Genomic DNA, 26608 nt, shown 5'->3' with positions numbered 1-26608 from the left:
ATGTTAAAATAATATGTAAAGATGTTTACATCTTAATTGTTTGGCAATTTACAGGGTTCCTTTGAGTCAGTATTTGTTGACCACCTGGGTTAATTATCAGCATTCACCTGAAGACCTTAATCTGAAATCTAAGCCTCTAAAAGTGTTCCACTCTTTCCCATGACTTTATTTAAATACAGCTTTCCTTTAGATGGGAGAAAGATACTTAACCTGCTTCTATTGATGGGTTTTCCAAATCTAAGAGCTGGATTCCGCCTCCTCCCCTCCCCCGCCCATCTAATCTAAACTAGCTGTGAATTCTTATCTTGCTGGATATCCCCAGGATATACTGTTCCCAGTGTTCTTTCTGCCCTTTTTTTCTAACTAGCTTCAAATCCCATTGCCTATTCCATTGCTGTCTTACAATCTTGAGAGTTATATACCCTATAATAGATAGTGAGTTGGTGCAGGAAATGAGACAACTCTTTACTGTCTTGAGAAGCCATTAGTGTGGATTAGGAAAGTGGCTGACAGCCTTACTGGCCAGCAGCCTAGGTCCCAATCTCAGATATAGCATAAAAAGTGTGATGTTGCTAGAAATATCTCCCCATTTCCTCTCTAGTCAGGTTAATATTTTAGGAGCTAAAACACTAGTCAGCCACTGAACATCTCTCAATCTAGCAGGCTGCCCTAAAGTTAGGCAAAGTCCTCCTAGGTACTGGGAAATCTTTGACTAGTAACTCTAATTTCAAATGCTTTTATGACTTGACATTCTTTTTTATTTTTCCTGGATATGTCCATGGAAGTTTTGAGTGAGTGAATCATATGTAGCTACCTACCTTTAATAATACCCAAGAAATCGGGCAGCCCAGGTGGCTCTGCGGTTTAGCACCGCCTTCAGCTCAGGGCCTGATCCTGGAGACCAGGGATCGAGTCCCACTTCAGGCTCCCTGCATGGAACCTGTTTCTCCTTCTGCCTGTGTCTCTGCTTCAATCTCTCTAGTGAATAAATAAATAAAATATTTAAAAATAATACCCAAGAAATCATCTCAATTAAATTTAAATCAGAAAGCAAAATATCTGTCTATCCTCTAAGATGAAAACATGCCTAATGCTCTAGAAAATTTAAAATATACAGCAGTTATAAGCAGAATATTAACCTTCAAAGTTATTGTCATCATTACTATTAACTGCTATGCACTTCAACAAATGTTTATAAAGCAACTATATGTTTTGATAAACTGCCACACTCAAGGTATCCAACCACATGCCCTGTATACTCTAACTCAACATAAATACCGTTGGCTCACATTGTTTTGTTTTCATTAATAAACATTGGTCAACTCCTGTGTGGAAGAAAATACTATGCTACAGGAAGGCTGAATAAGATAATAACCAAGCATGAACTAAACACATGCTGAAGGAAGCAGATGCATGTACAAGTAATACACAACACTGTAGAGAAGAAGAGGGTAAGTTAAGAGAAATATAGAGAGATGGTTTTGAACTTATATTGCCTGAACTCCAATCCTGAATCACCTTACTTGCTCTGTGACTTTAAGAAAGAAAAACTATTAGGGGGTGCCTGGGTGGCTCAGTCATTTGAGTGTCTGACTCTTGATTTTGGCTCAGGTCATGATTTCAGGGTCATAAGATCGAGCTCCATGTCCTGCTCTGTGCTCAGCGAGGAGTCTGCTAGGGATTATCTCTCTCCCTCTTCCACTGTCCTTGTGTCCCTGCATTTCTTCTCTCTCAATCTCTTTCTTTCCCTAATAGAAATAAATCTATTTATTCCTTTTAAGGAAAAAAATTAGAAAAGAAAAAATGTTTAATTACAGCAAGCAGGGAGGGAGTCAGACTTCAAAGCACTAACAAAACAAAGCAAAAACATAACATACCTAAGATTACCTAGTTTCCATGGAATTCTTGTGTCTTGGTGGGACACTAAACTGGTGTTCATATTTTAAGAGGTCATAATAAATTTTCAGATATAACATGAGTAAAATCAAGTTCAAAATTGTTTTGTTAGAAACTTTAGGTTCCAGAAAAATATTTGAGTTTTTTTTTTTTTAATCTCGGAGCTCAAAAACAGTGTGATTCTGTGAGTTTTAGATTATCTCAAGATGCGTGTGAGTTTTAGACTATCTCAAGATTATTTTCTCCTTCTGACTGTGGTGTGTGAAGTGCTTAGTCATTTTGGAAGCAAGGCAGAAGTGTCATTTTTTGCTCCTATATCTTCCCAAATTGTTTTTTCCTGCTTCCAATACCTACTCATTTCAATTTATCTTTATACCACTTCAGAGACATCTTTCCAAATTTTTCTGATAATGTCAGTCCCCTCTGCAAGAATCTCCACAACTTCATATAGTCCATGTGAGAATGTGGAAACTCCTTAGCTTGTGACCAACAGAATCTGGCCTTGACCAGCACTTTACCTGGGTGGCCCCTAGCACCTCCTCACTTTTCATCCTGTTTCCATGCAAACTCCTGTCATTCCACTAACATCTTGTGAAGGTCACAGTGCTGTGTGTTTGTCAAGTCTAACAGTTTGTTTTCTGTCCTCCTAAGATTTTTTCACTGCACCTAACAGTGTCAATCACCCTTTATCTGCAAATCTCCCATTCTCATGGTTTCTCTGATTCCAGTAGCCTGCCTTTCTTTTACCCATCTGTTTTTTTCCCCCCCTTTGGCCTCAGTCATAGAATTCACTCTTTTTTTTTATTTTCTCTCACTAGTCCCTTGCATATTGGTGTTTCCAGGTTCCACACCCTGGCATTTCTCTTTTCCGGCTACATAATCTTCCTGGATGATGTTATCCTTCCTCATGGTTTTGACTGACTCTGACATGTTGGTGACCCCCCAAATCTAAGCGTCCAGTTCAGATATCCAGTAACCTGGCAGACATTCCTATGTAAAAGCTCTGCAAGCTACCTTGGGTTCAAACCCAACTGAACACATGATCCCTACCTCACAATTCCTTTCTCCTTTTTAGGTCCTAGCTCATTTGGCAAAGGTACCAGTTACCCAAACTGAAACCTTGGAACTTAACCATTTCTCTTCCCGACTTCTTATTCCTCACCAGTCACCAAGTCCTGGCAGTTTCTCTTCTCTCAGTGTTTTCAAATTCATTCCCTCCTCCATATTTCTGTAGTCACTGCCCTAGTTCAGACACCCACCATCTCTTCCCTAGATAGCCTCCTAACTGGACTCTCCAGTCTCACCTTCTTTCAAACCATCCTTCTAAAGTCTGCTCCCCACCAAGTTAATCTATTTAAAATTCAACTCTGTTGATGGTACTTTCTATCCATATAAACAGCTAGAGTTCCTTGAAGATATATGTATTTTTTCCTACATTGACTCTTAAGATTTTGGGTTTTGTTTGAAAATAATCTGATCTACAATATAGGTCCAATTTGCCTAACATATTTCATGAGACTCTCCTACACACTCTCTAACCCTGTCTTTGGTCTGACCAAGCATAGAATATTCCCTGGGAAATCTGGGCTCTACCAACCTAAAATTGCTAGGGTTCACTGTACACCATATTTTATTTTCCACATTGTGCCGTGGTTTTTATTATTCTATTCCCCAGAATACATCTTTTACCTATTGGTGACAATAAGCCCTATGGTTGGTTTGGCTATTTCTGAGTCATGCATCAGCCCTTAACACAGCCCTGCTTTGAGATCCATCAGGGCACAATATGCACACTCTAACTTACTCTTCCTTGGCACTCTGTTTGGCTTTTCTTTGTCATAACTTTTGTATAACTGTATTACATTTCTTCTGTGACTGATTCTCCCATTAGTCTGTAAATAGATTCATTACTAAACACCTAATGCCTAACATAGTATCTCACATTTAGACATGTTAAATAAATATTTATTGGACCAAAATCTAGCGACACTAAACTCTTGACTCTTCCATGGCCATTACATGAACTCTAATCCTCAAGACCTTGACTCAGACATTTCCCTCTGATTTCTCCTCTGTGGGCTTATTATTAGCAGATTCAATCAGCCTTTGAACCTGTGTCCTCCAGACCTCCTAACTTCCTCTAGCCAATGGACACTTTTGTAATAGCACTTTCTCTTACATGGGAAAATTAGTGTTTAATGTGTGTCCTCTTAGAGTATGCATATTTTATACCAGGAGCATTAAATCAAGTCTAGATTCCTGCCATGAAATATAGTTCCAGAGAGATAGCAAAAATGTAGTTATTGCAAGGAGAGTACTATAGCCAGATGTGTTTAATATAAAAATGGATGAAAAGTTTTAAAAAAAAAGACACTACAGTGAATTCTAATTCTGTTTCTAATAAGTTCTAATAAGAGAAAGTATTATAATCTTACCATTTAGCTATAAATTGAAATTGTTTTCTGAAGATAATTTTAAAGTATAAAAACCAGGGGTGCCTAGGTGGCTCAGTCAGTTAAGCATCTGCCTTTGGCTCAAGTCTGGATCCCAGTGTCCTGGGATAGAGCACCATGTCAGGTTCCCTGCTTAAGAGGGAGCCTGCTTCTCCCTCTCCCACTGCCTACAGCTCTGCTTGCTTGTACTCTTTCTCTCTTCTCTCTGTAAAATAAATAAAATCTTTAAATAAAAAATAAAGTATACAACCCAGTTTATTTTACTGTTTTTCTAATTTTATGAATATGTATTAACATTAATGATAAGTACATAGCAAGGATTGCATTAAACTAGGTAACTCAAATTATGTCTCTCATTCTGGTTTTAAAACATTGCTTTGGGGCCCCAAAGCCACAATTTCATAGGGCATTTTCATCATTAAAACATTAGCTTGCCAACTCAAAGTGTAAAAGAGGCAAAACTTGCTTGTTTATATCCCTAGCCTTCCCACATTACGTTCATTTTCTCCTCAGATGGCCTATAAGCGGTGAACAGTGTTCAGTAATTGCATCATCTTCATTATAAAACTTTCAGTTTCACCTACAGACTTTACATGATAAGCCCCTTCAGAATCTTTATTATGTTTCTCCATGATTTCTACTCAAAGTCCCTGCTAAACTGTTACCGCCCTTGTTGGGCACCAAAAATCAGAGGATGGCAGCTACCAAATTTACTATGTAACTTGGGGGCACTAGGGAGACATGGATCATTTTTTAAAAGATCATTTTTTAAAAACCAAGAGCAAGATTAGTCATCCTGTTGACCTCCAGTATCCCTTTAAATATATAATGCATGCTCAGGATAATAAACTTCTGGTCTTTGGGTTTCTTACCACTTTATTTTGACAACTGATGTTTCTATATCTTGTTCCCCCTAGGTATGTATATTTTCCTTGTGCCATCCCCTGAACCATTGCATTTAGGTATTGCATATTCCATAACTCTTAACCTCTAACACGGATCTAACAAATTTCATTATTTGTGAATTGCAAAAAAAAAAAAAAAAGAAATCTAGTGTTAGTTTTTTAAATTTCTATATCTTTATATTATTTGTGATATTATTAATAGATATTATAATTAATTTAGTGTATAATGAAGTCAAAATAGATATCATTTACCTAAAAGAAGCAATCAGTTATAATGTCTTTCTAGAGTTAAATAGCAAAACCTCATGTAAACTCCCATGGCATGCTTTGTTATTTGTAATCCTCAGAGATCCATGTTTAAAAGTTTAACCTACTTTTATCAGTGAGTATCCTGACAAGCTACATGAATGGCCTGGCTGAGTTCTAAGACAAGCCACCATTTCCAGGACCATAATCCATTTCTTTTGAGGTGTCATTCAGGGCATTTATTTATGTTTGTACAATCTGTGTTTGAGTTCAAGAATACAGAATTCAGAGATGCCTAAGTGGAGGATAAATTACTGATGTTTGAGAGCAAAATAGGATCAGATTACATACTGAAAATGTCTTTCCTCCATGAGTATTTTATCTTTTCACTTTTATCATAAGCTGTGCTTTCAATTTTCAAGTCTTTTGTTATAGTTCAAATGAAACAGGTTTTCTTGAGAGAAGTAACAGAACTTGAACGCTGGATGCTTCTGATGTCTGTGAATGATACTATTATTCAGGGTTTAAAAGAAATGGTCTTTAAGCATAAAGCTGGCATAATTCAATCTGTCCTCACTATTCATCTGTTTGCTTTTATTAAGTCCTGATTGTAGCAAAATGCTAGGAAAACAAAACTGCTTACGGAAAGTATTTTTATGACAAACGTCCAGAAACTGGACGCCAGTCAGATGTTAAGTTCACTTGTTCAGTACATGTGCAATGAAAGGAGAGCCTCCTGCTGCATCAGTGTGATAGGAATGCAAGAGTGAAAGGGCATTCTGGTTGAAATAGGCATTTCAGGAACTGACTAAGTGACAGCCTAGTTACTGGAGAAGGGGAGACTCCTGTGTAATTGCTTTCCGACAGTGCTGGATTCCACTGGAAATTGCACTTAAGGTGTGTACACACAACACTCCCCTGGTTGAAAGGAGTTATATGCTCATCCCTGTGACAAATCACAGGTTGTAATTAAACCACTTCACCTTTGTGAATGAGAAATTTTTAAAAGCTGAGATTGCTTTCTCTTCACTTAGTAGAGATTGTGGGAGTTTTCTCTATTTTTTTATAGATGGGAATTAATTGCTGACGTTAGAAGGTATGCTGTTATATGAATTAATTGGTTTATGTTTTAAAAGTGCTTTATGGTTTTGTCTTATAGGCACTTTTCATGTCTGTCTTCTAAATACATGTGCCCTGGTGTCCCTGCTGTCATGAGCACCTTGTTGGCAAATATAAATGCTTTCTATGCTCACACAACAGTTTCAACAAATGTACAGGTTTCTGCCTCAGATCGATTTGCCGCTACCAACTTTGGTGTAAGTATTTTCGGACTTTCAAATTTCTACTAGCTTATGGAGGTTAGACTTTGGATTCTAGGTATTCTTGGAATCTTATCTGTAGGAGGCACATCTTGAGGAATATCTTTTAGTATAATGGGCAAAGGTTCAAATTCATTGGAAACATATCCTGTAAAATAACTTTGACAGTCAATAGACATCTTCATTGAATTAAATCTCCCTATCTGGAATAACCTCTTCCAATGAGGAAATACATAAATATTGTGAAAGAGTACTGGGATTTTATAGGACTTTCTCTATGTATGCAAATTTAGGATTTGCTATTTCAAATGCTATTCACTGATAAAAGGGGGTTTGGTAGTTCTCTGGAGTCTATTAGACTCCATTTCTACCTCCTGTTGGCTTTTACTGGTATTGATAAATACCAGCATATCTTCTAAGTGAAACATAGTAGATGTATAAAGAGTCTAAGAACTATTTGTACCTAATTAAGAACATCCACCTGAAATATTCAAATGCATCAAGGATGTGTTGAAAAGTAGAAATGCATGTATCCCAAGGAAATTCAAGTATTTAGCTGATGTACCTGTCAATGTAGCTCATTCTCTGTAAGCCTCATTAATTTGAAATTGCCAAGACCAGAAATAGGATAGAAATTAATAGTAACTTTGGTAAAATTGTGAAGATCTAAGTTAAGACAAAATTAGTGAAGATGGAGAAGGAAGACAAATTGTAGAGCTTTTCATGGCATAGACTCAACAATACGTAGTGTTTTTGAGGATGTGGACACTTGAGGAAAAAGAAAGCTGTCTGGATAGATTCCCAAGATTTTGACTAGGGCACCTGGTAGGCAGTAGCTCTATTTAATAATCCTATGAGACAGGTATTTTTATTCTCATGTGTGTGTATATACATGAAACTAACATCCATTGTAGGAAAATAATTTCATGACAACATAGTTATTTTCCACTGTACTTCCAAATTCATTCCCTGAATAGATTTTTATTATTGATTATGTTGTTAGAAATTAAATTTTGGGTTATGTGTCATAGAATAGAAACGAGACTTGGCAAAAAAAAAAAGTATGTGAAGCCAGGAGACAGGGGAGATATGCTGTTGTATCCTCTTTCTCTCTCCTTTTCATCTAAAAGAAAATGCACGTGAGGCATGTGAGGTGAGTTGGAATGAATCAAAGGAAAAAGTAATTGTTATTTAATGACAAATAAAATTAAGTACTAGTACAAGAAAACACTATCTGGGTTAGGAGTCATGGGATTTGGGTTTGTATTCAAATTTAGCAAGGCAGTCCTGTCATTCTAGCCTCGGTTCTCAATCTGTTCAATGAAGATAACAACTACCTGTCTAATGTGTTTCTTAAACTGAAGATGAAAAGCAAATGAGGTAAAATGTATGTAAGTCAATTTGTAAAAGTTGAAAATGCTCCATAAATATCAGATTTGAGGATTTCATCTCTCCTGCCCTACCTCCAGTACAAATAGAGTACCACAGATACTTCTCTTAGACACATTGAGTCTTATAAGAGCCAGGACCAAAGAACATTCCCTGGCCAGCTCAACAAAATACTACTATAACCAATAACAGACCATCAGAACAGTTTTGTTTTAAAAACCTCATTGTGATAACATGATTGTCTTGAGATTTTACCTATAACATACAGCACTCAGTGCTATGAAATTGTTTTGCTTTTAATATTTGCCTGGGCATCTTGTAGAGAATGATCCAACCTTATGGAACACTGAGCTTCATAGTTCTGAAAAAGAATATGTGTCTATATGATTAATATCCATCATAAAAGCTACCTGGAAGAAAATAAGATAGAACTTCATGCTGGCCCAAAGAAAGAAACCAAATTGATTACACTACTTTGCAGGGACAACATGATTATAAAAAAGTTTATTTTGTAAATCAAATAACTTACTGTAGAAGATAGCCAAAACAAGAATTTTTTTCCTCAAACTACAATTTGACAAATTGATGATTTAGTATATAAATGTGACTGTATTTTTCTCTGCCTACTGAAAGTAATGTTCTTTGCTCAGTCAGATATATCTAAGTATAATGTCTCCCATCTCCACTTTAGGGCCTAGGGTTCTTAGTTACCTGAAATCTGAATTTGACCTGTTGCTTCTGACTCCAGAATGCCATTATATTGGCCCTTCTTTATCCTTCTCAAGGATGTAACCCAGACATTTTGAGTATCCAACTTTTCTTACTTACGAGGATTGTAAACAAACACATATTTTAGAAAAGAAAACCATCACTCTTACAGTTCAGACATTTTTGTGTACAATTGTAATTTCTACTCATGATTTAAATGTAAAAAGGCTTCAAAAATGATGTGAGAAGGACAGAATACTTGTTGCGAAGAAGCATAACAAACTTTGCTGAGGAAAATGGTTAGAGAAATTGGATGAAAATGATAATAGTGTTGTATTATGAAAGACAAAGGAAAGCTATTTCAAAAAAAGGAATCTATATGACACTGTCAGCTGTTGCAAAAAGTTCAAGTAAGATGGGGAAATATTTATTGGGAAATTGGAGGTAATTATTTAGTGAAGCAGTTGACATAGACACCTAATTTCATTGGGTCCTTTAGTGAATGCCATAGATGAATAGTTGTGTAAACTAGGTTCATTTATTCACTAAAATATGCAATCACTAAAAATCATGTTTTTAAAGAAAAGTTTATAAAATTGATCACTGTCCATGATATAATTATGTGAAAAAAATACAAAATTCTATAAGCAATCTAATTCCAACATTAAAAACAACACATACAACTGGTTTAGAAATAAGACTCAGAATGTGCCAAGATGCCAATGATACAGCCACCTGGTGGGATGACAGCTCATATTTTGTTGTTTTGCTTTGTATTCATCTTTATACTGAAATTATAAAACTTTCCTATATTTATATTAATTTTGTAATAAACATGTGAATCAAAGGGTGAATATGGCTGAAGAAACAGACTATTCTTTTAAGGAACTTGAATGAAAAGGGAAAGATTGGTCAAGGGAAGATTTTGCCATGAAAATATTTTATTTTTACTGGCTGGTTGGGTAGGGATTTTTTTTTAATTTAATAAGGTAAATTGAAACATGTTTATAGATATCAGGAAAGGGATTAGTTGTGAGAGTAAAGTTACAGATTTATCAGATGGAGAGTAGGTGATACAGTGAAATTTCAGAGGAGAAAGAAGAAAAAATCATCAAGAGATATAAGGCGGGACATTCTTCAGAATAAGAAAGGACAAATTCCCTTCTGAAATTTCAGGAATAGTCTAAGTGTCCTTGTGGAGAATGCTGACCTTTTGATATAGGAGTGAAAAGCTGGGGCATCACACCTCATTTCTCTAATCTTCTCTGTGGTTGTCTACAAGGATAGTAAATGCTCATCTACAAGACAGGTGCTGTGATACAGATGCAGGAGGTGAAGGAGGTTGTGAAAGGTTTAGATAAGTTACCAAAGGGAATAGGAAGAGAAATACTTCAGGGTCATGTCAGAGGATTCCTAATAAAGCTGAAGGTCTCTTCTAATGTTGAGAAGCATAAATTTACTGTCATGACAATGCTTGTGGGTCTGAGCTTTTCTCAGAATTTTTTTTAGCATTCTGATGCTCATGTAACAGATATTGGCAGATGACTGGATTGACTCTAGGTTGAAATTTCATAGAAAAAAAAGGAATGAAAGGGTGAATGAATTCGTATATAGACGAGGCTGGCGAGAGAGAATAGTTGAAGTGATTGACCATGGGGTCTAGGTTTGAGAAGTTGCACCAGGGGAGACAGAGAGACAAAGGATTTGGGTAGGAACATTATACATTTCAGTTAGAATTTCAAAGGGGAAGTCTTGGGTCCAAGATGAGGCTCTGGAAGTAGATTGTTGAAAATTGAGTGTAAAACAGTTATAGTTTACTTAAACCTACTCACAGGCAGTGACTGCTGAATTTTCAGGAATACTCAAGTTAGTTGTTGAACATAGCCATCCTTGAAGCCAGAAGAAGTATTGAGAATACTAATATCATGGAAACTGGCAAATGCTAAAAATCAAGGCATTTTTCTTTTGAAGACATGACTTAGCACACCATTGAGTGTAAAGGTTGCTTGGAGTCAAGAAGATAAAAGAACTTTTTTTGAAAAAAAAAAAAAATCCCCTTGGGTATGGAAAAACACCATGGGTAGATCAAGGGTTGGAAAGGAAGGAAACTCCATGAATTGGGGCTCAATATCTTAACTTTAAAGTCTTTAGAAAATTTATCTAGTGAATTATGTTAGAACATAAATATACAAATTATTAGTAAACAAATTATTAGTAAAATTCATATTTATCTAGTTCATTTTTTAATAACATGTATACCCTCTTTGCCTCAGCCAGTGTTGGGCAAAAATAAATAAGTTAATATTTCTTTGCCATTATATATGTAAAATATATATATATATATATATATATATATATATATATATATATATATTTGTCCACTTATTCATTCAATATGGATTCATGCAATTCCTCATGTAAGGCACCATGGCAGATAGCGGAGGGATTGAAAGATATGTGTTGACCGCTACTCTCTGAAACTTATGTTCTTTTTTATATAAAAAGATTTTCTTTATTCATGAGAGACACAGAGAGAGAGGCAGAGACATAGGCAGAGGGAGAAGCAGGTTCCCTGCAGAAGCCCAATGCAGGACTCGATCCCATGACCCCAGGATCACAACCTAAGCCAATGGTAGATGCTCAATCACTGAGCCACCTAGGTGCCCCTGAAATTTATGTTCTGATGGGATGATCAAATAACCATATGTAGCAATAACCAAAACTCACTCCCAAAATATGATTAGTGTCAAAGGAGGTTATACTTATAAATTTGCTTTGAGATTGAAAAGGAGCAAGTGATTGATTCTTTTCAGGGGCTCATGAAAGTTTGACAAAAGAAATAGGGCTTTAAGGGATGAGTAGTATTTTCCAAGGTCCAGGAAATAGTTTGGAAACTACCTTAGATCTGGAAAGACATTTGAGTAAAGTCAAAATAAGATACACAGTAAGTCCAAAGTGTGTGGAAGGTAGCCTGCCTACTGAGTAGGGCAAATAAAATAAAAGATATTAGTATAAGAAGAATCTGTGCTCTATTGGGTTGATATTGGATTGTTAAGGGCCTTTAAACCCTACTAAGATGTTTGGACATCATTCATGAAGTGTAGGGTATAATCTGATAGAATCTTTGATTTACAAAGAAAACGCTGTATAGGAAATGTTGCAGAGAGAAAAGAGAGAATATGTGTATCAGACACAGTTCAGTTGTTTTAATAGAAACCATCCTAGAAACTTTAAGGAGAAAGGGATTCAGCACAGGGGATTAGGTACTTATAATATCACTTGAAGGACTGGAGGAAGATTCTTATGTAATAATTCTCAAAATATCACAGTGAAACTGATTTGAACCTATAAGCTTACTTACAGTCAGGAAGATGAGGAATCAGAAGTCTGCTTCAACTGCTAACGCAGCTATCTTTTTGAAATCACAAAGCTGATGACCAGAGAACGGGAAATGAATGTTTCCAGGACTTGACTTAGCAGCAGGAGGAAACGGAGAAGCAGAAAGTGGGCCTCAATCTCTTTTCTGCTTTCCAAATGTAGCAGCATACATGCATCTAAGAGGCAGAAACTAAGGTAACTGCATAAACCTATCTGCAAAGGAGTTTGGCAAAAATGGTGCTTAGTTTTCCAGTCTCAGATTATAGGTAGCCACACTGAAGAAAGGAGGAGTTAGTAAACCAGTTCTGTTTTGAGCACAGGTGGTCTAGATGGAAATTAGTGATAGGGTTGATATGCTACTCTTGACAGGGCAAAGTGGGACAGGGGCTTAGAGAAAATGAAGTTGATGTGGCAAAGGAGAAAATGGATGTGGGAAACATTTTAGAAGAGATTGTTTCTTTTATGACTTGACAAATGATTAGTTCTGGGAAGACATAGATCTAGGTTTTATGCTTCCTAGACCTTATATAATTCAATGAGACTTTTTTTTTTTTGAGACTTTTTTTTTTTTTTAAGATTTTGTTTATGGGATCCCTGGGTGGCGCAGTGGTTTGGCGCCTGCCTTTGGCCCAGGGCGCGATCCTGGAGACCCGGGATCGAATCCCACGTCGGGCTCCCGGTGCATGGGGCCTGCTTCTCCCTCTGCCTGTGTCTCTGCCTCTCTCTCTCTCTCTCTCTCTCTCTCTGTGTGACTATCATAAATAAATAAATAAATAAATAAATAAATAAATAAATAAATAAATAAATAAATAAAAAAAATTAAAAAAAAAGATTTTATTTATTTGGGCAGTCCTGGTGACGCAGCGGTTTGGCACCGCCTGCAGCCTGGGGTGTGATCCTGGAGACCCGGGATTGAGTCCCGCATCGGGCTCCCTTCATGGAACCTGCTTCTCCCTCTGCCTGTGTCTCTGCCTCTCTCTCTGTGTGTGTCTATGAATAAATAAGTAAAATCTTAAAAAAAAAAAAGATTTTTTTTTTTTTTATTTAACAGAGGGGGGGAAAAAAAGCACAAACGAGGGAGTAGGAGAAAGGGAAACAGACTCCCCACTGAGCAGGGTGCGATGAGGGGCTTGACCTGAAGCTTGGGGCTTGATCCCAAGACCCTGGGATTATGACCTGAGCTGAAGGCAGATGCTTAACCAACTGAGCCATTCAGGGGCCCCTGATGAGACTTTTATTAAGAAGAATGCAAATTATCAATAAAAAAGTAATATTCACTTTTAAATTATTTTTTAAAGATTTTATTTATTTATTCATGAGAGACAGAGAAAGAGGGGCAGAGACACAGGCAGAGGGAGAAGCAGGCTCCATGCAAGGAGCCTAATGTGGGACTTGATCCCGGGTCTCCAGGATCACGCCCTGGGCTGAAGGTGGCGCTAAACCTCTGAGCCACCTGGGTTGCCCATAATATTCATTTCTAATAAAAAATGAGTCCCAGTGAATTATAAATTACTATGACACCAAAAACATTACAAATTTCACAAAAACAATATAATATTTTCATTAATTAGCTTTCTGATACATGTCTTTAAAAGTTTTTCTAGAGTTTTTGACTGCACGTTCATTGATCATTTCTTCATATAGTGAAAATCCTGAAATATATTTTTTTATTGAAGAAAGGTAATCGTCTTTAGAAGAGTTGATCAAACTTTTTATTTAGTTGATCAAACTTTTTAGTTTGATATTTTAGAGAAGTTTCCATTAACTTCACAATTCATTGATAATGCCACACATTTTAATGACTTCCATCAAGTTTCAGAAAACATTTATTATGTTTCTTTCGTATGCGATGTCGAAACAAAAAGTGTACCCAGGAGAGTTAAACAGGCAATGAAAACTTAATTTGAGGGTGCACCTGGGTGGTTCAGTGGTTGCCAAAGCATTTGTGTTTGGCTCAGGTCCTGATCCCAGAGTTCTGGGATTGGGTCCCTGCATAGGGCTCCCCACAGGAAGCCAGCTTCTCTCTTTGCCTGTGTCTCTGCCTCTGTCTCTCATGAAGAAATAAAATCTTACAAAAGAAAAAGAAAGAAAGAAAAGGAAAAGAAAGGGAAAGGGAGAAAGAGAAAAAGAACTTAATTTGAGGCCATTGCCAGAGCGGGAGAGGCCAGGGTTCACCCTGAGTTCGGCTATACTAAGACAAATGTTAGAGTTTTTAAGGGCTGGAATAAGCTGGAAAAAAAAAAAAAAAAAAAAAAAGCTAGGCAGCCCGGGTGGCTCAGTGGTTTAGCGCCACCTTCAGCCCAGGGCCTGATCCTGGAGACTCAGGATCGAGTCCCAAGTCCCAAGTCCCACATCGGGCTCCCTGCATGGAGCCTGCTTCTCCCTCTGCCTGTGTCTCTGCCTCTCCTCTCTGTGTGTGTCTCTCATGAATAAATAAATAAAATCTTTAAAAAAAAAAAAAGCTGAGGATATTAAGGGGAAGGTTAAGTGGCACGTGACCAGCATTAACTTTTCGATGGGTATGCAAATCTTTTTCTGTGATGAGGCTGTCTGTGTTTACTACTTGACACATACCAAAATTAGTCTCCTACATGCCCCACAGAGGCTGGGACAAGCCTGTCCCTTTGATAGCTCCCAAATACTTAAGGAAGACATTCCTGGGTTGTAAAGCAACCTGGCGAGAGGCTTTTTAAAAGATTTACATTTCAAAAAAGATTTACATTTCAAAGGGACAGAGAAAGAATTTACAGTTATAAGTTTTTTAGAGAGAATGCTCTAAAAATTAAAAAAAAAAGATTCGGGTCTAGAGTCAGGGAGAAACCTGTTTAAAGTTTAGTCAGACTGATAGAAATGTTGAGGCTCTCTTGGTCACTGGACAGTATCATCTCAGGGCTTTTCTAGCTTGCCTATGAAGTGACTCCTTAAATACTCCTTTAATTGATCACATTTATTAGTTTGTCACTGATACCATCATTGTAGTGAATTTTATTATTTTATGATACCTGCCAATATCAGTATTAATCTCAACTCCACAAGAAATGTAAACATATTTCCAATATGTTCCCATGATTAAATTTTCAAAAAAATATCGAAATAGGCTATGTATTATTTCTATTTGAAATGTTCTGTTCTTTTTAATGAATTACTACTTTTATAGATATTCTTTTTTTTAATTTTTATTTATTTATGATAGTCACAGAGAGAGAGAGAGAGAGGCAGAGACACAGGCAGAGGGAGAAGCAGGCTCCATGCACCGGGAGCCGGATGTGGGATTCGATCCTGGGTCTCCAGGATCGCGCCCTGGGCCAAAGGCAGGCGCCAAACCGCTGCGCCACCCAGGGATCCCTGAATTACTACTTTTGATGATACTATCTGGAAAAGTTATTACAATTAGGTAGTCCAAGTCAGAATATTTTCAATCCTATTTTTACAAAGTTTACGAAAACCTGAGATCATGTGAACACATAGCTAGGGCTCCTCCTGGGTAAGCTGAAGCATCATCATCAGCTTTGAATTAAATCACTTCCTGCTTCTGGAGTTGAGATACTGAGAAACAAAGAAATGGAAGAGAAAAGTCAAGGGTGATGCAGCGGTTTTTACATCCCTTCCTTATAAGAGCTTTCCCTTCTACAGTTCCCAGGATCCTGGGGCAATATGTTGACATTTCTTGTTGATTTGAATCCACTTGTGGAGTAGCAACTGCCTACCTCTACTCAAAATCTCCCCTGTGCCCTTAGGCCAAAACCAACCCACTAGTTGGTTTTGTATGGGTCGAGGACGTGAGAATGGTTTCCACATTTTAAATGATTAAAAAATATCAAAAGAAGACTATGATTTTACGACACATGAAAATTACAAGAATTTCAAATTTCACTATTCAGTGGGCACCTGGGTGTCCCAGTTGGTTAAGTGCCTGCTTTGGGCTGAGGTCATGATCCTAGGACCTGACATGAGTCCCTAGAGCTCTCTGCTCAGAGGGGATCCTCCTTCTCCCTCTCTCTTTGCTCCTCCTCCCTCTTATGCACACATGCTCTCTCTCTCTTAGATAAATAAAATCTTTAAAAAATTCCCTTGTCCAATAAACACAATTTTATTGGGGAATAACCATTCCCATTTGTATATATATTGTCTATGGGAGCTACTGTGCTTCAGTGGTGGAGTTTAATGGTTGTGACAGGACAGGTGACAGGCTGAAAATATTTACTATCTGGCTCTTTACAGTTTTCTGACCCCTGGTCTAGAGTTATTCTTATCAACTAATTAAACCTAAGTTTTTGATAACTGATAGCAGTCGGTATTATGATTGATGTGGCCTGCTACCAAATACTAGGTATGTGTAGACCTTACCTGACATGGAGAGCTGAGTGACATAGTGGTTTCAGATGTTGTGGACATGTCCCCTCAGGAGAATCATTTTTTAATCACCCACTCTTTTGTTATTCTTCAAATCACACCATGCAGGAAATAGGCCTCCTCAGCTCTGGCAAAGGCAATCTCACTCTAGTTAAATAGAAATACGATAAATAAAATTAAATTTCAAGCTGTCCTGCTGTTTAAAGAATCTCTATGAAAATTCAGTCAGTAGCACACTTTTAATTTCACATCATCTGATAGTGTCTGGGATTTAGCGACAACAAGCCTGGTGGTATTCTCCACAGTGTTCTGTGTTCCTTGAATGTAAATTTTCCAGCTGGGTGCTGAAGACTTAGGTGGGAAGCCCACATGTGTGATCCCTATCAGTCAGAATTCTGTTTGGCTGCATGAAACAAACTAAACAAACTTAAGTAAATAATATTTTTTTCCCCATGTAACTCAAGTCCAAAGGTAATAAGGAATTCAGAGCTAGTGTAGCTGCTAAGGATTGTAATTTTTTGAAAGGGGTAGGCAGACAATGCTAAGGGGAGAGGGGATGGCTCCCAACTCCCTGCTCCACTGGGTATAATTGCTTGTTTCGCTTTTCATCTGGGAGTCACAGGACTGTTTTACCTTCTTTTGTCTGATCTGAATTTCAGGTGGGAGAAAGGAGAAAAACACAGAACAGATGGAGAGAAAGCCTGACAAAGAATTATATAGCAAACACGTTAATACAATGGTGTTTGCCAAAGTCTCTTTTAGAATCTTTTCAAATAATAATTCATTCATAATACGTTCTCTGAGTCCATCCCCTTTATAAACTCTATATATCTCACTAGCCTAAATCATACTGCATGGCCATTTCTAGAGAAAAAAGGTTTGGGAAGGTAGGTAGGTATTTCATAATGGACACATTTGTCTCATAAGGTTCTATTAATAAGGAAGAATGGGAAAATGGATATCAAGTAGAGAACCAGAACAGTCAGTCCCGGTATATAAGAAGGCCAGTGATTTAGGCATTAGCATGGATGACTAGGGTCATGGCAGCTGTCTTGATGATTTGTACCAATCACAGAGGTCAGATGAAGCATCCCAAGACATGAACATGTTAACTTTTACAATCATTGAATGATTAACTTTGCCATGACCTAAACTGATGATGGTAGTGGCTCTTAAATTTTTCTGCTTCGATTGAGAGCTACTGATCCAGGTGGTTGCAGGATGGGCGTTAATAAAAGGACAGAATAGTTCACCTTCTTTCCCTAGGAAAGAACAGTGAAGTGTGGGAAAGAAAAAAAAATCTAAGACCTTCAACTCATCTGTATTTTTCAATAGCTTTACTGGAGAGTCTTCTCTGCCTAGCAAGACGGCAAGCATGTTGAAGGCAAGGTACATTTCTTGGGCTCTGTTGTTGCCCCTGCAGGGCTTTAACACAAAGGTAATATCAAGCTTTATTGTATGACATACAAACCTGAAAAAGGCAGTTTATTCAGAAAATTGGAGTTTCAACTTAGGAACAATTCATCAACTCCTGTTAATATTCAGCTCACTTCATCAAAATCAGTGACTTCAAGGGATGAGTTATAACCCCATAAATCCAACTTATTCATGAAAGTATTAGGAAAAGGTTACTTTGGCCAATATCTTCCAAAGTGCACTTTGTTATTTACAGAATAGTAATGCAGACAGAGAGACCTTTACTGTTGCTTACTTCTACTTCCCTATCTTTTTTTTTCATTTTTGATTAGACTCCAAATGGAGGATTGTCTAACTATAAAGTTTGTGTGACTTGGATGTTTTCATCTTATCTAATTTATTTACTTTATTAATCAACACAACTTCATCCTTATAAGCAAACTTATTCTTGTCTTTACATCTTATGAAGAGGTCAGCCCAACACTGATACAACCTCAGAGGAAAGCATCAATTTTTTTTGGTTTGATATTTTATACTTTTTTTTAAAACACTGAATCATGAACAACATTAAAGGTGATTGATATTTTCAGAGTATGAAGTTTGTACTTGTTACCAAAAGGAAAATGCTTTTTGAAATTGTTCTTGATGAGAACAATAGCAATTCCCACTTGCTTAGGTAGAAGAAATTTAAAAAACAATATTTCTGGGGAGGTACTGTGGTGTGTGGGGATAGGAAGAGGGGTAGGTCACGTTTTTTCTTGCCGACTCATATTGTTGTGAATTAGTACAGTGGATATTCAGTTTTCTGGACTCTTTCCGCACTCCACAACTTTCTGGATATTTTCTTATTTGTCACAGAGAGGCCCTGTGGCTTATTGTGAAAAGCCTGGATTTGATGTCCGAGAGATCTGCATTTAAATCATTGTTATGTCACATACTAGCTCTATCATCTTAGATAATCATTGACATCTTTGAACCTTCTTTCTATAAAATGGGGACAATAACTCAAAGATTTGTTGTGAGGATACATTTAGAATGGCCATTTATTTCCATTGTCCTACTTTGTGCTTGTTTATACAGAGGGAAAAATTCATAAAACTACTGGACCAGTTGCATAACTCTTTAAGGATTGACCTGTCAAAGTATAGGGTATGTACAAAATTATCTACCTGAAGGTAAAATACCATGTTTGTCTGAGATGCTTTCCTGTCATATTGTAGAAAATCATCCTTTGTGTAATGGAAAAGTAAAAATACTGATCTTGGGAACTCAGGTTCTGTCACACTGGAAAAAGTCCCCTAAGTAAGCAAGCTGATGCCCCTTGTTCAGGGACCTTGCCCCAAATAAGCCTACGATAGTAACATATGTCTGTGTGTGTGTGTGTGTAGCTTTAATTTTATAATTATAATGACTATCAGATTGAGTCACAATAAACTAATCCATGAAGTAGACATGTGACAGAGTCCTCATTCTGAAAGCTCACCCCTTGTTACTGAGACATCCTGCTGATATTTCCCCAGCTTTTAAGATACCTACTTGGACTCACTGCTTAATTCACTCTTTCTAGATCAGTACAATGTGATCTTTTGTAGCTGACCAAACTTGTTGTCAACTCTTCTGTACTTCACCTCCAGGTGAAATACACACACACAAAAATATATTCATATATATTGTGTTTGTAAATACACATATGATTTTAGTTACAAAAAATCTTAGTTACAGACCATTTAAAGTTTTATTTACAAAAGAATCTGTAGCAATAACTGTTGCATTCTTTAACAATTTATTCTAAACATCATTCCATATCTGCACATATGTATATCTTCTGCATTCATGTTTTAGTTCATTTTGATGGATATCTTAATTTCATATTTCTGTAAATTATGATACCACGTTTTGTCAAATTCATCCTTCCTGTTGGAACTGGGGCCAACACTGGTAGAAGGTAACTGCTACACGGGCAATGAGAAAGGTATATGAGATCCAAAAGGGCCTGGAAGGTACCTCATTTGTCATCATTTGGATACCTTAACTCTATGTGAGTTCATGAATATCTAAAAGTTACCTATGGTTTTTCTGATTGCTCTTTAAAAAGTCAATTTGAAAACACGTAAAAATGAGAAATTTCTCAATGTTAAAATTATTCCTTAGATCAAACATTTTCATAATTATATCTTCCCTTTACTTCAAAATTCTGAACATTTTTATTTTTATATCACATTTCCACCAAATCTCACCAACAGACTTTTTTTGAAATCCATAGTACTTCCAGGAGAAACTCTGCAGTGTAGTCTTATTTTTCTTTAAACTTTTAAAAGTTTCTTTGTAGCTAGAAGTAAATGTAGCACATGTAAAAGTTCCCAAAGTTTTACTTTTGGAAAAAATTACCCATCTTGAGAAAATTATAAAAAAAGATATTTCCAAATACATGTTGTCCCCTCCACTTTTAGCTGCAAAACTACTATATGAACAAAGTTGAATAATAACTATGCATGAATGATATTATTTTGTATATTTTTATTACACTGTTGGAAATAAATAGAAGGATATGGCTTTCTAAGACTAAAGATAATTTTTCCAATTGTTTACTTTTTATAATGTTTTATGATAAAATATTTTAAGAATGCTATAGGGATATTTTTGTAATTTTACATAGTTCACTTCCCATTTTCTTTCCCAGATGGTTAGTCTTAGTTTATTTTCCCATTACAAGTTTAAGGCTGATAATTTACCCATTTTCTATTTCTTAATTAACCAGGAAAACTTTCCTGCCAGCAATGCTGAAAGACTGCAAGACCTGAAATCAACTGTTGACCTGCTAACAAGTATCACCTTTTTTAGAATGAAGGTACCTCATTTTATTTATCGCTATCCTGGTGTGTCATAACACACTCATTCCCCATTAAAGTCATCTCTTGATCGCTACCATTCAACCCTAGCAATTATGCTGTGATTCCTTTTGCAGTGCTAAATCATGTGTTGAAAGGGATTATCCTAAACACCTAAAATATTCTGATATGTTTGGCTCAAATGTAGTTTTAAATTAAATCCATCTTACATAAACATAGCACTTACTAAAAAAAAAAAGTTCCTAAGAATGCTAAATGGAAATGAGTTTACTTCTTATTTTAGTTTAACTCAGATGTCTTGCTGACTTTTTCATCCCAAGAGAGTAGCTGATTCTTTTAAGTTTGCCCCAGTTGTGGCAACTCTCATTTTCAGCCCTGGAACGGTCTTTATAGGAATAGATTAGATTGCTTAAACTATTAGTATAACTATTATCTACCAAACTGTGCAGGCATTTCTTTTTAGATAGATCTACTCTGCTGTAACAGCAAGCTCTCTGCAATCATAATTTGGCTAGCAGGACAATTCATGTAAAGTGTCTCCTAAAACTACCTGTCAGACTATGGGCTAAAAACATTTTGCTCTTTGAAAGAAAGTTTTATGATGTTTATTCAGAAAAGTTCTGTACAGAAAAAAAATAAAATTTTCAGTTGTCCATGGTTGTTTTCCCTAGAAGCACTAAAAATGGTACTATATGAGAGAGAGAGAGAGAGAGAGAGAGAGAGAGAGAAAGAGAGAGAGAAAACAAAACCATACTGTATCAGCAATCATTTAGATTTTTTAAAGTTCAAATAAAATTCATTTGGCTTCAAATCACAGCCACATTGAGTGACTGGGATAAATGGAATTTATGTCCATTCTGGTATCTTGGCAGCAGCTGTTGGAACAGTGTGCAGAGAATGATTGTTAGCCTCCAACCAGGCTCAGAGGGAAACGTTACTTTATTGACAGGTGATACCTGCCATCCACACTGAAGTGGGGAAATGGGAATGAGGGTAAAGGGTGCCTTTATAAGTGCCACATATCTGCCATTCCTCAGTCATCAGTCTTGTAGTGTTAAGAAACAAAGTCTCAAACTTCTAGCACATCCTCCACCCTCCTCACTACCAGCTGAGTACCTTGCTTCCTATTGCACTGAAAAAAAACCAAAAACCAAAACCAAAAACACAAAACAAAACAGGAGCAAAGTCTGGAGAGCTTCCTCAAGCTCAGACCACATGCTCCTGCTACCCACCCCACGTATCTACTTACCTGCATCTGTGTCCATATACTCTTCCTTGTTTTTTATTACTATTGATTAGCTGTCTGTTCTCCTAGAAAAGGCTACCAATTCCACCTGTGCAATTGATTTCATCCCCTCCTAAGTACTAAAACTCTGTTGAATCAGTCCTCCCCACTCCCTTCAATGATGGACTCTACTTCCTTCTCCAGCTACTATACCCTAATTCCTCTTTTCCTTTTTTTTTTTTTTGACATTTTATTTATTTATTTGTGAGAGAGAGAGAGAGAGAGAACACAAGCACGGAGGAGGGACAAAGGAAGAAAGAGAAGCCAACTCCCCACTTAGCAGAACGCCCAATCTGAGACTCAATCCCAGGACTCTGGGATCATGACCTTGGCCAAAGGCAGACGCTTTGCCAACTGAACCACCCAGGTGCCCCCTCTTTTCCTTTAATACCAAAGCCCCTCAAAATCATCCTCTTCATGTTTTCTTCCCAATTTCTATTCTCTCAGTATCTTTTGAACAAGTTTCTCATCCCATTTTTTTTCTTTTCTCATTACAGACAGTAAAATCCATTCCTTTGTTGTACAGATCTGTTAGTTTTGGCAAATGTGTAGTTGTGTAACCACCACTACAGCCAGCATATAAAACAGTGCCATAGTTCTCCAGAATTCCCTATTGCTGCCGCTTTACACTCAAACCTTTGCCCACAGTGTTTGGTGACCACTGATCTGTTGTTGTCTCCCTATAGTTTTGCCTTTTCCTTTTTTTAAAAAAATATTTTATTTAAATTCAATTTGCCAACATAGAGTATAATACCCCATGCTCATCTCATCAAGTTAGTTTTGCCTTTTCCAAAATATCATGTAAATGAAATAGTTGCTTTATAGCATGACACATGGGCTAATCATCCATCTTGTTGAGTGTATCAACTGTTTATTCCTTTTTGTTGCTGGGTAATAATTCTCAGTTATGTATACACAACAGGCATTTGGGTTGTCCCTTAGCTGGGGTTATAAACAATACTGTTACAAATATTTACATACATATTATTAGTGTAAATATAAGCTTTTACTTGCCTTGAAGGGAAGTTCCTGGATCATTTGATAAATGTATGATTAACTTTACAAGTAATGGCAAATTATTTTTTCAAAGCAGTTGTACAGTTTTGTATTCCTAGCAGCAATGCACAAGAGTTCCAATTGCTCTACATCATCTGGTGAAACTCTTGATATTTTCTGTGGTTGAAATTATTATTACTATTTTTTTAGCCATTCTAATAGTGAAGTATCCTATTATGGTCTTAGTTTTATTTCTCAATTAATAGTGATCATCCTTTTTTAAAAAAGATTTTATTTTTTCATTCATGAGAGGCAGAGACATAAGCAGAGGGAGAAGCAGGCTCCCCATAGAGAGCCCAATACGGGACTCGAATTCCAAAATCCCAGGATCGCGCCCTCGGCAAGACAGACACTTAACTGTTGAACCACCCAGGCGTCCCCTTATCATCCTTTCTTGGGCTGATTTGCCATCTGAATTTCTTTAATGAATAATCTGTTGGAATGTTTTGCTCATTTTTATGTGGTTTGGATTTTTTTTTTTTTTTTGCTTTTTTTTGTTTGTTTGTGTTTGTTTTTGTTTTTGAGTATTAAGAGTTCTTTGGGGCACCCGGCTGATTCAGTTGAAAGGGCATGTGACTCCATCTTGGTGCCATGAATTCAAGCCCCATGTTTTACAGATTACTAAAAATAATGTTTTAAGACTTTAGAAATAGACTGTAAAAATAACTATTCTTTAAGCTAATCATTTCTACATTTATATCTCTGTATATAGTCTGGATACAAGATTTTCATCAGATACTTTATTTGTTAGCATTTTCTCCCTATCTGCTTTGTCTTTTAATTTTCAAATAGTACATTTGTATAGCAAAAGTGCATAATTTTGCTGTTTACTTTGTCAGTTTTTTTATTTGTAGATGGTGCTTCTGGCTCAATGAAGGTCACAAAGAGATTTTCCTGTGTTTCTTCTAAAAGTTTTATTTTATCTTACATGTTTAGTCATGTGTTTTGAGAGGTTTTGTTGTTTTTTGTTTTTTAGTGTGGTATGAGGTATGGGTCAAATATAACTTTTTTCCTTTGATTATCCTTTATTCATTGAATTAACTTTGCATCATAATTAAAAATAAATCACTTGTCCATATTGTTTGAGTCTATTTCTGGACTGCATACTGTTCAGTTGTCTATACTTTCACCATTAACATACTCCCTTATTTACTATAGCCTTATAGCAAATCTCTTTTTTTAAGGATTTTTATTAAGACTTTATTTATTCATGAGACACACACACACACAGAGAGAGAGAGAGGCAGAGACACAGACAGAGGGAGAAGCAGGCTCCATGCAGGGAGCCCGACGTGGGTCTCAATCCTGGGTCTCCAGGATCAAGCCCTGGACTGAAGGCAGCGCTAAACCGCTGAGCCACCCGGGCTGCCCCCTTATAGCAAATCTGAAAATTAGATCTTAAAATCTTAAAATCAGATACAGCAGATCTTAAGAACATACTTTTTCAGAATTGTTTAGGTGTTATTAGTTCTTGCTGGGATGTTGATTGGGATTGGATTAAATCTAAAGATTCATCTGGAGAGAACTGAAATTTTAACAATATTAATCCTCAAAATCACCTGGAATGTTGAACTCACTCCAAACTTTTACTCCATCATTTTTCCAAGAATGATCTTATCAAAATCTCCAATGACCATTGTTTGTGAATTCTAGTGGTCACCTATCAATCCTTATCCTATAATGTTCAGTATCAATATATTTCATCAATCAGGAGACCCTTTCTTCCCTGGATTTCCCAGACACTGTTGTTTAGTTTTTCCTTCTTTAAGCTAATCATTTTTACATTTTTATCTCTAGCCCCGGACATCTGCATGAGTCTAGACTCATATCCAAATGTCTACTTGAAATCTACTTCTATGCATAACCACCTGATCAATCTTAACCGACCTGAAACTGAGTTACCAGTTTCCTGTGCACAGCTTTGCTCATCTCAATTGACCTACCTCCACTGTACCAGTTACTTAGGCTGACACCTTGGGGTCCTAACCGTTCTCTTTTTTTTCACATCATCCAATCTGTCAGCAGATTCTGTTCGCTCTTCCTTCTCAAATTAGACATAGTATGATTTCTTTTAACAGCCCCTAGCTTACTTAACAACATAGAGCAAGCAATATATTGACTGAATTATTGTGCTATTCTCATCACTGGTCTTTCTACTTTTTTCATAGCCCACCTTAAGTAGCTGAAGGGAACCTTTCAAAAGATAGTTCAGTTAGGTCACTTTGCTCTTCTGCTGAAACAGTCCAGTTCCTTCCCACCTTAATCAAAGCTAAGGTTTATAAAATAGTCTAGATATAGATAGTTTCCCTGGTTCCATCCTCCCTCTTACTTCTCTGAATTCACCTACTATTGTATTCTCTGTGTTCATTTTATTCCACTGAAACACTTTCCATCCCTTCTCTGCTTTACTTTTCTTTTTAGTGTGCATCATCAATGTAATATATTTTACTGATTTATTTTGTTATAAACTAGAATTTAGGTCCATGAGGAAAGGGATTTTTTATTCATTTATTCATTGCAATATACTGTATGTACCGTCAGACATACAGTAGATGATAAATAATTGTTGAATTATTAAACAGTATGAGTGGATGAATAATGTTGTAATTGGTCGCTCTCAGTGTTTCTATTTGAATATTTACAACTATGATGATTTTCACTGAGTTGTCATATCAAGAAGATAAAGTATTTATACACTTAAAACATTGCTAAGACCACAATTTCCCTGAACATAGAAAAATCAACCAAAAACATTTATTGAGGTTGTTTAAGTTATTTATACTGGATTGCAATCTTCTCTTTTTGAATTTAAGAAAATAATTTGTTTGTCAGGTTCTGGAGCTGCAAAGCCCCCCAAAGGCCAGCATGGTGGTGAAGGACTGTGTTAGAGCGTGCCTGGATTCTACATACAAGTATATTTTTGACAATTGTCATGAACTCTATTCCCAGCTGATAGATCCGGTAAGAAAAGATACATTCTCCTTTCTGTTTCTAATGCCTGTTTCTTTAAGTTTAGAATGACACTAAATGGTAAAATGAATTTCACATTAAATGTGGGATTTGAGAATTCCCACTATCTTTTCTTCACATATGAACATCACTTTCATTTACATGAAACAATTCAGTCCTTAAAATAACTTTGTGTGGTAAAGGTAGATACTGTTTTTTTTTTTTTCTTTTGGGGTTTTTTGTTTTGTTTTGTTACATTTTTCAGATGAGTGAGTTTCAGAACAATAATTGATTTGCTAAAAGTCTCAAAGTGATCAACTGGCAGATTTGGGACTGTTCAGAAGTTAGGATTCCAACTTGACTCTTATGTTCTTCCCCTAACTCATAACTGCCTCCCTTCTCGTTT

At 36.6% G+C, this 26608-nt stretch overlaps 1 protein-coding gene across 2 annotated transcripts in view; it reads left to right on the top strand.

Annotated features, from left to right (window-relative positions):
• UNC13C (unc-13 homolog C) overlaps positions 1 to 26608 on the top strand; it is a 546797-nt gene that overhangs the window by 269825 nt on the left and 250364 nt on the right. For both annotated transcript variants that reach the window (XM_055319980.1, XM_055319979.1), the window contains 4 exons: positions 6660 to 6816; positions 19144 to 19212; positions 20822 to 20911; positions 26086 to 26214. In XM_055319980.1, coding sequence (XP_055175955.1) covers positions 6660 to 6816; positions 19144 to 19212; positions 20822 to 20911; positions 26086 to 26214 — 445 coding nt within the window. The remainder of the gene's footprint in view (positions 1 to 6659; positions 6817 to 19143; positions 19213 to 20821; positions 20912 to 26085; positions 26215 to 26608) is intronic.

The sequence above is a fragment of the Nyctereutes procyonoides genome, unplaced genomic scaffold (assembly GCF_905146905.1).
Source record: "Nyctereutes procyonoides isolate TBG_1078 unplaced genomic scaffold, NYPRO_anot_genome, whole genome shotgun sequence".
NCBI classification, from domain to species: Eukaryota; Metazoa; Chordata; class Mammalia; order Carnivora; family Canidae; genus Nyctereutes; species Nyctereutes procyonoides.
The sequence above is the reverse complement of the archived record's forward strand: the minus strand, read 5'-3'. Positions and strand labels throughout refer to the sequence as shown.